General features: G+C 46.3%; 1 protein-coding gene across 1 annotated transcript in view; it reads left to right on the top strand.

Moving 5' to 3' along the window:
- Positions 1 to 14,516, top strand: part of PRR12 (proline rich 12) — a 47,729-nt gene that overhangs the window by 20,301 nt on the left and 12,912 nt on the right. Inside the window, exons 5-11 of the mRNA XM_035134406.2 lie at positions 2,063 to 2,684; positions 4,463 to 4,782; positions 5,805 to 5,921; positions 7,137 to 7,270; positions 8,121 to 8,584; positions 10,609 to 10,734; positions 13,751 to 13,848. Of these exons, the coding sequence (XP_034990297.1) occupies positions 2,063 to 2,684; positions 4,463 to 4,782; positions 5,805 to 5,921; positions 7,137 to 7,270; positions 8,121 to 8,584; positions 10,609 to 10,734; positions 13,751 to 13,848 (1,881 nt within the window). The remainder of the gene's footprint in view (positions 1 to 2,062; positions 2,685 to 4,462; positions 4,783 to 5,804; positions 5,922 to 7,136; positions 7,271 to 8,120; positions 8,585 to 10,608; positions 10,735 to 13,750; positions 13,849 to 14,516) is intronic.

Consider the following 14,516-nt stretch of genomic DNA (forward strand, 5'->3'; position numbering starts at 1 on the left):
GGATGGCAAAAGCCATCTGGTAGAGGTCGTCTGGTAGCCACCATGTTAAGTTCCTACATTGAGAGCACTCTGGGAAATTAAAATGACAATGCCTAGACCTCGCTCCACCCACCCTCAGGGCTTCCTGCCGCTCGAAAGAAAAGGGAGATTTTGAGCAGCGAACCCTTCCCAGGGCGCCCGACTGCTCGACTCCTAATACCATGCACTTGCTCCTTAATACCTTTCCCGTCTCTCCTGAAAACCATGTCACTGCCACTTCTTGAAAAACAGCCATTGAAATGCAGCCAACACACCATGCACATTCAGAGGTGCGCAACATGGACGTTTAGTAGCGTATTTTGATGGTAAAAATATTTGGGTCTCGTGCCCGTAAAAAATTCCTGTGCTTTATTGCAAAAAAGGAACTTGTCCAAGGAGCCTTGCTCCTCTTGTAAAATGTTCAGTTTAACGGTGTTCCTGTATTTATTCATTAAAACCGGTTGTTCCTTGCCTTTCCATTAAATAACCCTCAAGGCAGCTTGCAGTATCAAGTGAAATCGTCTTGCCACCAGTTAGGGAGGAGAATTTTGAGAGGCCGACATTTGCCCGGCTTGAGGCTTGGGGTTTTTAAAAGGTTAATGCCAGCACTCTGAATGTGCAGAGCGCAGTCAGAACACTTTACGCCAGACAATAGTTTGGCTTCCGCATTCTGCGCTCACTGAAGCTGCAGTTCACTTTTCAGAGGCAGCCCCGTGTAGAAAGCATTACAGTAATCCAATCGGAATATAAGCTAGGACATGCATCACCGCGGCCAGGTCTCCAGGAAGAGATGCACCTGGTGCACTATCCCAAGTTGCTGAAATGCTGTTTCCGCCAACTTGAAATTCAGGAGTAGCGCCAGATCTAGAAGCATTGTACCAGATCAGCAGACCCCCCCTGACCAACAGTTCTTCCATCTTGTAGGGATTAAGCTGTGGATCCTTCCACATATCCAGTCCGTCGTGGATACCAGGCACAGATTTCAGCACTTCCTCCACCTCCCTAGGAGCAAATGAAATGAGAAGACGAGAGGGCATACTGACAGCACCAGCCCAAATCTCCGGATAGCCCCACTCAGCAGTTTAATACACATGTTACGGCAGATGAGATGGGAATTCTTTCTTAAGGACACTGCTAGGAATGCGTTCTTTAAAAAAAAAGAATCCTTTAACCTAGCTGTTTGATTGTTTTTAAAATCAAAGCGGTGTTTGAAAATAAATAAAATAGCACAAGTAAAATAGCTTTGCAAGCTGTTACTATTTGCACACTTAACATAAGCATAGCTGTTTCTTGACACGAGAGTTTGGGTTTCTAGAGTGCAGGATACTACTAGGACAGGATGGCAGGGTTGGTAGATGGTAGGGATCCCATATGGATGTCTTGGGAGTGTGTGAAACTAGTTCAGTACATAGTGCATGTTTCAAGGACTAGTGAGTGAGGCCAGCTTGCTAGTTGCTAGATCTGTGTGTGAGCAAGCCACGCATTTCACTCAAGCACAGAATTTGTTGCTGAATGTGGTGCCTAGTGGATTTCAGGTTTTGTTTTTTTCAAAAATTTGGTTTCTAGTCCTCGTGTGAGTGGAGAAAATAGGCTGTGTCTACAGAGGGGTGGCTTCAAAGCCAGAGATGAGCAGGGTGGGACTTGCAGTTGGCTATAGGGTGGCTTCCAGTGCCGCACAGAGCTTTCCTGTTGTTCGCTTCCTTCTTACGTGAGCTGACTCCTGGGCATCCTGCAGTTCTCTCACTCTGTTCCCTTTCCATCTGCCACCCAGCTCCTTCGAAACAAAAAAAAAAAACCAAGCCAGAGCTCTCAGAAACCCGTAGTTTTGGAAGCAGAATAAATGGTGAAGATTTATGCAAAATGTATCTTGGTTTGGTTGAAAAATGGTGGGTCCAGAAAGCTGGTGAATGGTGAAACCCTAAGAGAGGAAAAACAGAGGTCGGTTAAGTCAAGACACAAAGCCAACATCGGGGGGCGAGTCCAGGAAGTCTCCCTGAGACTCCTCCTCCCCTCCCCCAATTCCTGTCCCTTCTCTTTTCCTCAGATCAAACTTCCAGTCCCCAAAGGTTTGGAGGGGTCTCAGTTGGAGGCTTCCACCCCATCTCATCAGCCCGCTCAAGAGAGCAGTCTGGATAGCAGCCAGACCCGTGAGAAGATCAAACAGAAGATCAAAGAAGTGGAAGAGAAGCAGCCCGAGATGAAGTCGGGGTTCATGGCCTCCTTCCTGGACTTCCTTAAGTCGGGCAAGCGTCAGACGCTGCCTTCCTCTGCCTCCTCCACCTCCTCGGCCGCCACAGTCGGGGCCCCCGGCACGGCGGTTACCATGGTTGCGCCTTCAGGCAGCCCCTCCAAGACACCACGCCCCCCATCAGCCACATCCTCATCCTCGTCGTCCCAGCCGCCGCCGCCTCCCTTCAGCATGGCTCCCCCGATGCTGCCTGGCAGCTTGGACGGGCCCGAAGGGGACCCTGCCGGCCTCGTGATGAGCTGCACCAGCCCCTGCAAGCGGCTGGATGAGGAGCTGAAGCGCAACCTGGAGACGCTGCCCTCCTTCTCGTCCGACGAGGAGGACTCCGTCAGCAAGAACCAGGACCTCCAGAAGAGCATCTCCTCAGCCATCTCGGCGCTCTACGACCCCACCGACCGCAAGGAGGGAGAACCCAATGGTGAGCGCCAGTCCCCTGTCCAAACCTTGAGTTTATCTCCTGATTGTTTATCTCCTGATTTACATAACCCATCTCATTTCTTGATTTCGGGAGGGCATTAGTTTCTGAGCAGGGTAGACTTCCATCTGATATTTAGTATGCATTTTTTTTCCTGCATTCTTTAAACAGTTCTTGCAACCTGAATGTAGACATTCTTACTAATCAAATGCCTTTCTGCTGCACACACAGCAGTGTTAGAAATTAGCCAGGCGCCAGGCGCGTTCTACACCTGGCGTGGGTCCAATTGCAACCACACAGCTTTGGATGCCAGGTTGGCAACCAGGAAAAGCAAAGTGTCACTTAGAGAGGGATCTGAAATATTTCTTTGAAGCTTGAATTGACCGTAGCCTAGGTTTAAGGTGCCATTTGGCGATTAGATTATATCGTGAGTTTCTAAACACTGCACACATGCTCCCTTATATTTTCCTACCGTGTTTCTCCAAAAATAAGACACTGTCTTATATTTATTTTTCCTCCAAAAAAACCCCCCACGGTGGCTTATTTTCAGGGGATGTCTCATTTTTTAAATTAAGTATGGTACAGTTTAATCTACAAGGTTAAACTGCCTATCACTATGGCTTATTTTCGGGGTATGGCTTATTTTCGGAGAAACACGGTAGTAACCTGTCTACTTACCAAGTTATGTCTCTCTTTCCTGCAAGACCCAAGCGCCACCCCGCCTCAAAACTCAAACTCTATAGATAATTTTATGCAGTATTGATGTGAAGTAAAATAATAATAATCAAGAAAGCCCCGCTCTTGTCAGCATAAAAGGGAATACATTTACTAATCCAGTTCCAGGGAGAAAACTTTCTGGGGGATTTCCCACTACTAAACTTTTCTGCTGAAAAATGTTCCATTATGAAAAGAATTACATAAGGAATACACATAGAAACATAGAATTGTAGAGTTGGAAGGGACTCCAAGCATCATCTATTCTATTCTCCCTCCAATTCAGGAATCTCAGCTAGATCATACATAACAGTTAGCCACCCAGCCTCTGATTAAAAACCTCCGAGGAAGGAGAATCCACCACCTCTCATGGGATCCTGTTCTGCTGGCATACATCTTAAAGACTGATGAATTTATTACGGCAGAGTTCTACATGAATTGCAGTCCACTTTATCATATGTGTGAGGAGTGATCCTAAGTTACAAGTATATATGTACATGGTTTGCAGGGAGGATTGGTAAATTATATTCCAAAAGTACCCATTTTTTCAATTGATTGATGTAGCTTTGCATCAATAAATACTCCCTGGGCATCTTGCAAGCAAAACAATGCTTTAAAAATACAGTGTATAATAATTAAAAACCATCCAAGAAACAAATGAAAAACAGCAAAAAAACAAAAAAACACCAACCAACCCTCCCTTTATTGTGATACAGACAGCATGGCACACTCCCAATTTAAAACCACAATTAATTAAAAAGTCTAGGGCAGAGGTGAGGAGTCTGTGACCCTACAGGTGTTGCAGGACTACAGCTCCCATCATCCTGACCATTGGCCATTCTTGCTGGGACTGATGGGAGTTGTAGTCCAACAACAGCTGGAGGACCATATCCCTGGTCTAGGTGAATACAAAGGTCTTTGCCTGACACTAAAAGGACTGCAGAGAAGGTGTCAGGCAAGACTTTCTGGGGAGACCATTCCCCAGCTAGGAGGCCACTGCTGAGTAAGGTGGATTTCTGTTCTTGCTTGCTTGCTAACCCCTGCCACTTCCCCCACCACCACCATAGATGTGCCACCCGTGGAGGAGAAAATCCCCAGCCCAACTCCCTCAGTGGAGGCAGATGTCCAGCCAGAGCTACCCCCGCCGCCCCTCTCCCCAGCTCCCTCGCCCAAGGAGGCTCCACCTGTCCCCGAGGAGCCACCTGTTCAGGAGTCTCCTGAGCCCGAGGACCCTGAGGACACACGGCCTCTTCACCTTGCCAAGAAGCAGGAGACAGCGGCCATTTGTGGCGAGACGGACGAAGAAGAGGCAGAGAGCGGTGGGGAGGGGATCTTCCGAGAGCGCGATGAGTTTGTCATCCGCGTGGAGGACGTTCAGGCCCTCAAGGTGCGTTAAGGAGATATTATCATTATTATTAATTTTGTTGAGAAACTTTTCAGTGAACAAATAAAGAAGCGAGGAATAAAGCGAGAAAGGAAAAAGTGCTTGAGATTGTAATACAATATGATATGTTGGTAAATAAGTACTGCTATTACTACAGTGAGTATACAGTTATTAGCAAGTCATAATTTGTATAAATGCGTTCCAAATAACATTATATTTATCCATGCACAATCTGCATTGAAAAGCAAGTCCGTTCATACGTTGCCGATCGCAAGGTCGTTAGCTTGAATCCACCCGACGTGGTGAGCTCCCATTGCTTTGTCCCAGCTCCTGCCAACCTAGCAGTTTGAAAGCATGCCAGCTTAGTAGATAAATAGGTACCGCCGCAGCAGGAAGGTAAAGAGCATTTCCGTGCGGCAGAAGCTGTTTAGTCATACTGGCCACACAACCCAGAAAAGCTGTCTGCAGACAAACACTGGCTCCCTTGCCTGAAAGTGGAGATGAGTGCCGCACCCCATAATCTTCTATTCATTGATCAAAACGGGCCATATTATCATCTTTTTGGGCTTGGAGCAGAAACAGAGCCTTAAAAGCGTAAAATGTGAATGACATTTTCAAGCATTTCACATATTTCAGTGTCTTGAATTCTTACTCTTGGGTAAGACTTAGTTTGAGCTTTTTTAAAAAAAATCATAATAATACTTAAAATCAAAATGTTACATTGGATCTGACGCTAGTCTCCCTTCTGAGGGACTAAGTAGGATCCGCATCCACCGAAGTTGGGCTTATAACCATGTGCTGTAAATCACAAGTGAAGAGGGTTGCTGATGCCCTCAGATTCTGCTTGCGGGCTTTCCATGGGTGTCTGGTCAGCCGCTATGAGAACAGGATGTTTGACTAAGTGGGGCCTTTGGCCTGATCCAGCAGAGCTTCTTATCTGCAGAGTAGTTGCATCACAGCAGCTAGGCTTGTTTGGGGTTCTTTGCATCCCTGTGACCATCATCCCTTTCTCTGCCCTCCTGCAGCTTGCTCTTCAGACTGGGCGGGAGCCGCCGCCAATCTGGCGGGTTCAGAAGGCTTTGCTCCAGAAGTTCACCCCTGAAATAAAGGATGGGCAGCGACAGTTTTGTGCGACCAGCAATGTAAGTGTCCCCACTGCTCACTCGTCATGCAAAAAATCGTACTCTCAGTGAATGTGGGCAAAAGAACTTCAGAGGTGGGAGGTCTATATGAGCTTTATGCAATTGTATGTGGCGCAATGGCTTGATCCCTGGGTTTTAACCACCAGTGCCTCTGCCACTTCCGTATCCCTTCTTTTCTTTCTCTTCCCTGAGGAAATACTTATTTCCACACCAATAAGTTTCTCTCCCTGCTCCCAGTTCAGCAGGTTTCTGCCACGGCTGTGGCAGACTTTTTTTCTATTGCTTTTATTTTATTGATGAGCATTGCTGTGTTATAGCATTTCCCGATTAAAAGTTTTGATGCAACCCTGCTCTGGTATTACTTTTAGCAACAAAGAGTGGATAATAAATATTTAAATAAATAAAATTGTTGCTGTTAATTGTCTGCCCTTCACATTAAGTTTCCAGGGCAGGTGACGACATTAAAACACAATATTAAAACCTAAAACTGTTGGCTGAAGCACGAACAATTAATAATAATAATAATAATAATAATAATAATAAGAAGAAGAAGAAGAAGAAGAAGAAGAAACTTCCCTCACCCCCCTAAGATTTTATTAAAGTTTTCACAATTCAGTAAAATAATATCTAGAATAAAGAAAATCAGAAAGACAAAAAGGAAAAGAGGGGGAAAAAACAAGAAAAGATAGAGGAAGAGTAAAAAGAAGAAAAGAGGAAGCAGAGAGAGAAGGAACATTAATAATAACACCAATAATAATGATGGTAAAAAATTATATATATCTAGCCCTCATATCATAATTAAACTTTAAAATTCAACCCACATACAAAGAAGTGTGCCTTTCCAACTCTCAACTGAAAAGCTACCACCTTCCTCAGCCTCACACCCTGAGGAAAACTCACTCTGACCTGTCTCCCACCCAGGTCTCTCTCTCTTATCCATCACTTCTCTGTAAGAATAATATTAAACAACTTCCAATCATAAAAATAAGGCAGTTCCTAAAAATATACACCTCAATGGTATGAGGTAAGCCAGAGGCAGAATTATTTTTTTGTGCTGGGGGGGAAATAAATCCGCTTGAACTGACTGATATCGTGGGCGAAGGATTGGGTTTTTCTCCATTATTTCTGGAGGTGGGAAAGAGCTTAGTTGCAGACATTCTCTCCCTGCCACCCCCATTTTGATATTCAATTCCTTCCTTCCCTGTCCCCCCTCAGTATCTGGGCTATTTTGGCGATGCCAAGAACCGGTACCAGCGCCTCTACGTTAAGTTCTTGGAGAACATCAACAAGAAGGATTACGTCCGCGTCTGCTCCAAGAAGCCTTGGCACCGGCCCCTGCAAGCCGTCAGGTAAAGGAGCAGGAAGGGGTGGGGTGTCTCCCATACGAGAGGCCAGTTCCACTCGCAGAGAAGCTCCAAAAAGCGTTTGAGCCCCTTCCTCACATTGATTTATTCCAGTTTGTGAAGTGCCCCTTTTCTAGAATTGCGAGGTCGATGGCCAAAAAGCACACCTCCCCGCAAATAACCCCTCCCCTGTATTAAACTGTTTGGGTGACATGCCTGGGGGGAGATTTTTCCTCAGATCCTTTACCTCCCCCTCCTCTTTCTACAGTTATTTCACCTGACATGCAGGAGAGTATTTAGCTCCTCACCTGAAGGAGCGAAGAGCTCAGCCTCTTTGTTTTCTCACCTGCCTAATCATGAAACAGACTCTGTATCATGCCTCTTCCACCTGTCAAAGGGATGGGGCTATTCCAGGCATAGGCAAACTCGGCCCTCCAGATGTTTTGAGACTACAATTCCCATCATCCCTGACCACTGGTCCTGTTAGCTTGGGATGATGGGAGCTGTAGTCCCAAAACTTCTGGAGGGCCGAGTTTGCCTATGCCTGGGCTATACCATGACTGCCCTCCTCACTAGCCTGTGTTTTTCTGTGCCACGGCCTGTCCCCCGCTGCCTCTTGACTCCAGCTTGAACTGTGAATCGGATGGTAGCAGACACTCCTTCTTTTCACAGACCTGACAGTATATAAGGCCGGCTTTGTCCTCTCAGCTCCCCAGCCCTCCATCGTCCCACTTCTCCTTTCCCCCCTTAAAAGCCTCCTTTGCACCCCAACACACACACACAGACGCCTCAGCAAACCTGGCCCCTGAGGCAGAGCCTGTATTTGGATCTCACGGCTATGTCTGTCCTGCTGCAGGAGACAGAGCCAGCCCAAGGCGTCTGGCCCCAAGGCCCCGGTGCTGCCCAAAGTTGAGAAGCCTGAGAAGCCGGAAGTCCCGGAGAAGGCCGAGAAGCCTGAGAAGCCCGAGAAGCCCCCCAAGGCCGAGAAGCCCCCCAAGGCCGAAAAAGCGGACAAAGCCGAGAAGCCCCCCAAGGCTGAGAAAGCGCCGAAGATGGAAAAGCCCCCCAAGGTCGAGAAGTCTGAAAAGCCCCCCAAGGCGGAAAAAGTGGCCAAAGTAGAAAAGCCCCCCAAGGCGGAGAAAACTGACCCCCCTGCTCCCGTCCCCGCAAAAGCTTCCCCAGCCGGCGGAGCGTCTAAACCCAAGCCTAAGCCAGCCAAGGTGAAAGCTGAGCCACCTCCCAAGAAGAGGAAAAAATGGCTTGCTGAGGCAGCGTCCTCCTCCGACTCAGATTCCAGCCCTGACCAGCAGAGCGAGGAGGGTGAGTAGACTGATGCAGCCCAGCATCCATTGGTGCCGGAAGATGAGGCGGTCCTTGAAGTGAATTGTGGGCCCGCAGAGAGTTTTTGAGGGGAGAAACTGTCCATGGTAGAGTCGAAGAGAGAGCCTTTTGACTTGAAAGCTCCAGTGAGAGAGAGAAAAAAAAATTAATTGCTCAATTGGTTAGAGTGTGGTGCTGATAACACCAAGGGTGCAAGTTCGATTCCCATAAGGATCAGCTGCATATTCCTCCATTGCAGGGGGTTGAACTAGATAAGGCAGTGTTTCCCAACCTTGTGCCTCCAGCTGTTTTCGGACTACAATTCCCATCATTCCTGACCACTGGTCTTGCTAGCTAGGGATGATGGGAGTTGTAGTCCCAAAACATCTGGAGGCACAAGGTTGGGAAACACTGAGATAAGGCATCCCCAAACTGCGGCCTTCCAGATGTTTTGGCCTACAACTCCCATCATCCCTGACCACTGGTCCTGTTAGCTAGGGATCATGGGAGTTGTAGGCCAAAACATCTGGAAGGCCGCAGTTTGGGGATGCCTGGAATAGATCAATGTTTCCCAACCTTGGGTCTCCAGCTGTTTTTCGACTACAGTTCCCATCATCCCTGACCGCTGGTCTTGCTAGCTAGGGATGATGGGAGTTGTAGTCCAAAAAACAGCTGGAAACCCAAAGATGGGAAACACTGAACTAGATAGTGCTCAGGGTCCCTTCCAACCAATTTCTATGACAGCCTGATGTTTACTTACTTACTTACTGCCGCTTAATTACTTACTTAGCACTGTAGTTTCTAAGCAGTGTACAATGAGTTTTCAAATAGATACAAAGGATAGAATTGTAAGAATATCTACCTTCTTTATTACATTTATATGCTGCCTTTTCCTTCCAAGGATCAGAAAGTGGTGTACATGGTTCTCCTTCTCCCCATTTCATCCTCACAACAACCCTGTAGGGTAGGGTAGGCTAAGCGATGGTGACTGCCCCCAAACTACACGACTGAGTGGAAATTTGAACTCCAGCCTCCCAGGTCATAGTCCCAACACTCTAACCATTACACCACCACACACTGGCTCCCGAGTATTATCTACACTAACTGGTGGCCGCTCTGCACAGTTTCATGCTGGGGACATTCCCCAACCCTACCTGGAGATGTCAGGCATTGAATCTGGGACCTGCTGCATGCAAGGCAGATGCTGTACCACTTAGCGGCTCTTCTCCATAGTTAAAATCTAAGCAGTTTAAATCAGCCATAAAATCAGAAGAGTACACTTTTAAAGACTTGCGGAGATAAAAGTCGTCACCAGGCGCCTGAAGGATTGGCAGGGAAGGGCCCACAGTACTGAATACTAGGGGACCACAACTAACCACAAGTCTCTCAAAGACCTTGGTGCAGGGAGATTAGGCACTGAGCAGTCCTTAAGTTCTCCCTGGATCCAAGTTAAGGGCCTTGCAAACAACGTGCAATGAAACTGCAAAGGTGGAGCAGGGTTTAGAGCAGGTGCGAGGAACCTTTTGCCGTCTGGATGTTGCTGAACTGCACCTCCCGCAAGCCGTTGACCTCGCTTGCTGCGACTGACGGGATCTGTAGCCCAATGATGTCTGAAGAGCTAAAGGTTTAGAGAGCCGCACACTGTGTGTGTTGGTGTTGGGGTCTTCCTAGTGACCCTGGAGCCAGACTGAGGGAGATTCTTATAAATACCTAGATGGTGAGGAGGGAGGAGTAAAATATAGAATTCCCCTGTCCCTAAATGGACTTGCCCAGAAAAAAACCCACTTTAAAATACTGTTATAAATAAATGAATACGAAAAGTAGTATCTGAAGTGCCAGGCTGGGGGAAAATTCCACTCCAGGCAGAATGATAGCTGGACTGCACTCTCTTTCCCGTTATTTTATTTGTAACTTTTTCCTGCCCTTTCATCGTGTGTCGTTTTTGTGTAAGCCGCCTCAGAACAAAAGCCTGGGATGTTAGTGCCTTAAATAAATGCTAAGCTAATACTCCATCTCCTATCTAGAGCGTGTGCCAACGGGCCGTATTCTGAACACGCGAGCCATGAAGGAGATGTACCGCAGCTACGTGGAAATGCTGGTCAGCACTGCCCTCGACCCAGACATGATCCAAGCTCTTGAGGATACAAACGGTGCGCATTCATGAATGGTGGTATATTGATCGGCCCTGTGGGTCAGTCGCCTGCCCCCACAAATGGCAGAGTTTATTTGCTCAAAATGGGCCAGTCCTTGGGAGATCTCTGGAGCCCTGTGCCTCTTCCTTTCTTTCTCTGCCAGCAGGGCTGAGCTGCTCGTCTCTGTTTTGTCATTGTTGGCCTCTTGGAGGTCCAGAGGCTTTTGCTCCCTGTAGAGATGTTTACTTGGAAAACTCTGAAGCTGCCTGAATGATAGGCTTTCCTTTTCTTCATTGTCATAGTAAAGGCTATAAGTTTGCTCTTCTTTCAACATTAAATGCTTTAAGGCGGGGGTTACCAAATGGTGGTCTTGCCTTCAGCTTCATTGAGGAGACCTGCAGTACGTTAAACCTTGGTTGTGGGTGCAACAACAGGTGTAGCATACCACCAATTGCCAAAAGAGGCACACTTATATATATATATAGAGAGAGAGAGAGAGAATACAAAGCTGAAAATGAATGAACTACAGCTAAAAGATTATGTTCATTTTTCATATGGTCTAGTCCTTCCCCTGCCCACCCCCCTAATATTCTTAAGAGGGTCTGTTCTCTAGTCTTCAGAGAGTAGCTGGAAGTAGGGGAGGCAGAAAAAGGTCCTTCTTTCCTTCCACTCTGCAGTTTTAATCTGAAATCGTAGGCACAGTACTGCGCCCAGAACTCAGAAACTGCTCACGCTAATGAAATTCCCTGTTGCAAAATGTGCCTAGAGCAATGGGAGATTCGAACACTGCCTGCGGCCTATCTGTGAAGAATGCAAACTGCAGTACAGCAAAATGGAGTGTAAGAAATTAAAAGGCCAATAAGAATACAGTGGAACCTCGGTTTATGAACACCTCGGTTTATGAATTTTCGGTTTATGAACGCCGCGGACTCATCTGGAACGGATTAATTCATTTTCCATTACTTTCAATGGGAAAGTTCGCTTCAGTTTATGAACGCTTCAGTTTATGAACAGACTTCTGGAACCAATTACACCCCTGCTTCAGTTTATGAACGCTTCAGTTTAAGTACTCCGCGGACTGTCTGGAACAGATTAATCCACTTTCCATTACTTTCAGTGGGAAAGTTCGCTTCAGTTTATGAACGCTTCAGTTTATGAACAGACTTCCGGAACCAATTGTGTTCATAAACCGAGGTACCACTGTACCATTAAGAATTGCAATTGCTACAACAGGCGGGTGTGTGTGTGGAAATCATTAAGTGGTCCTTCAAGTCCACCAGCAATTTTCAAGTGATCTGTGAGCTGGTGGGTGGGTGGGTGGAGTTTGGAAGCCACTGTTTTAAGGCCTAGGACAGCTACTTAGCTGATACCTTCATGGGTTGTTGTTGTTGTTTTAATAGGTTTACTGTTTTAGAATTGACTCAAGAACCTCCACATCTCATGGGCTGCCTTTGTGTTGCATTGCAGTGACGTTACTGTTTATAAATAAACAAACAATAAGCCTTTTTTTGGTAAATAAATAACAACAAGTATTTAATGATTTTAAAATAGTCCATAAAGATTCCAGATTTCAGACTACGCAGCAGCCTTGTAAACAAGCCCACAAAATGTACTAGTCCACATAAAATGTTTTACTAGCCTGCTAGGGGCTTCCTGAGGACGGGGACCGAGGGCTCTGCTCACCCTCCAGCACCTCTGCATTTTTATGCAGGAGGAAGGTGGCTGTTAGTATTTGTAATGTAGTTTCATTGGGAATGTATTTCACAAAGAAGAGATGGTACTGGAGAAAGGAGGTGGCAGTTGGAAGCTGGCAGTTGGGGTTTGGTTGGTTACTCTGCTAGTTCTATCTTGACTGTGAGGGTGAGAGGTGTGGGGGCTTTATGCAGAAACTGTCTAGAGGAGTTTGTAAATCATACTGACAGTGGCTTCCCTCCTTTGCCAGCCTTCTTCCATCATCATCATCATCAGTTTGTTTGCATGCCTCTTCCCCATCAAATTCTGCCTGAGCAAATGAACAATTAGCAGGACCACTCAAAATGCAGAAATTGCTCCGTTTGGTAGGCGCAGAGGCAGGACAGAGAGCTCCAATCCTCGTCTACCAGCTCACCCCCTCACATTCAATTTCCTTGTCTCCTCTGGCTTCCAGGCCTGTGCTTATATCCAAAGCTGTTACACAGTTTAATCACAGCTTTGACCTCTTGCAGGTTAAAGCCTTATGCTTCTCTGCGGCTGGAAAGGAGAGGTGTGTTGCCACAGATTCTCAGGGGAATCAAAACACTAAATACTAGTAAGACGTGGTTGGCGTTTTCCTTAAAGTAAAAAGATTCTCTTATTAATGTGTAGCAGAAGCAGCTCCTTTCAAGGAGGTCAGATCCTGCCCAGTTCTCTCCCCATCAGAAAGCAAATACGGCATTTTAAATATTTTTCTGCGACTTCCTCTTCTCCGCAGAATTCTGACCGCAGAAAATTGGATCCCCTTAGTGCAAAATGCTAGACATTTCTGGCTTTAGTCACAGGTTTGTTTGTTCGATACTTGTTAAGGGCCTAGAAACATTACTTAGTAAAAATTACAGTAACTTTTTTTAAATATACCAATGTATGATAAGAGCCCACAATAAATTTGAAATCCAAGCCAGTAACTCCCCATCCTGATTTACAAAGCCGCAACCAAGTTAAAATACAGATTGGCCTTTGCCAAGCATGTCCTGGCCGGGGATGATGGGAGTTGTAGTCACCATCTTTGGGCAAAGGGGTCATGTAAATCATAGGAGTTAACGTGACCTAAGAGCAGTCAGAAAAACTACAAAACTGCATTGAGATTATTCGTTTGCTTTAAGGAAACACCAACCAAGACATGGTTTTAAAGCCCTGGGAGGTCAGAAAAGTATTGGATGCTGGAAAGGACACAGTGTGGGTGCCAGGCAAGCTTCCCCAAGGAGTGCTCCATAGCTGGGGGGCCCAAACTGACCACTGAAATACCCACCAAGGACACTATGTATGATGCTTAAAATCTCTTCTGTCAATCCTCCCCCAGATGAACTTTATCTCCCACCCATGCGAAAGATTGACGGGATATTGAACGATCACAAGAAAAAGGTGCTGAAGAGAGTATCTCTTAATCCGTCGCTACAGGTATGGAAACGGGGCAAGTGGAAAACATTTAACTCTTTGCCCCACACCCTGCCTGAGATAGCATTGTGAAGAAATGCTTATTTTAGATATGTAGTTCGCTCTATTGCTAAGGCCTGTCTTGGATACTTCCTTCCAATTTACCTTTGCAACAACCGTGAGAGAGCGAAGGCCAGAAGATTTGTCGTGCGACTGTTGCTTTGGTGTGGCTTCCCCAAATTTCTGAGTTCATTGATGCCATTGAGGAGCTTATAAAGTTGTTGTTGACCCCTTAGGAGTGCAAACAAAGTAAAGTCAGGGGATATCAGTACAGTGGACCCTCCGGATACGCACTTAATTCGTTCCGGGTGTCCGTACATACCCTGAAAAGTCCGCATCTAGAGGCACCGCTTCTACGCACGCATGTGGCGTAATAGAGCGCTTCTGCGCATTCACAACCCGAAAGTTATGTTATCCAAAGGTAACGTAACCCAAGAGTTCACTGTATATAATCAGCATTTGTTAATCCTCAATTAGCATTACTAAGAATCATAAAAATGTAAAAAAAATAAAGTAAAACATGAAAATAATAACGACACCAGACTTTTCATTTAGCAGCATGGCCTGAGATACTGTTATGTTATATTGGTATCTTACTTGATACAGAGGCTCATACAGCGGGTCAGTCTGAC

This window comes from Zootoca vivipara, chromosome 13 (assembly GCF_963506605.1).
Source record: "Zootoca vivipara chromosome 13, rZooViv1.1, whole genome shotgun sequence".
NCBI lineage: Eukaryota > Metazoa > Chordata > Lepidosauria > Squamata > Lacertidae > Zootoca > Zootoca vivipara.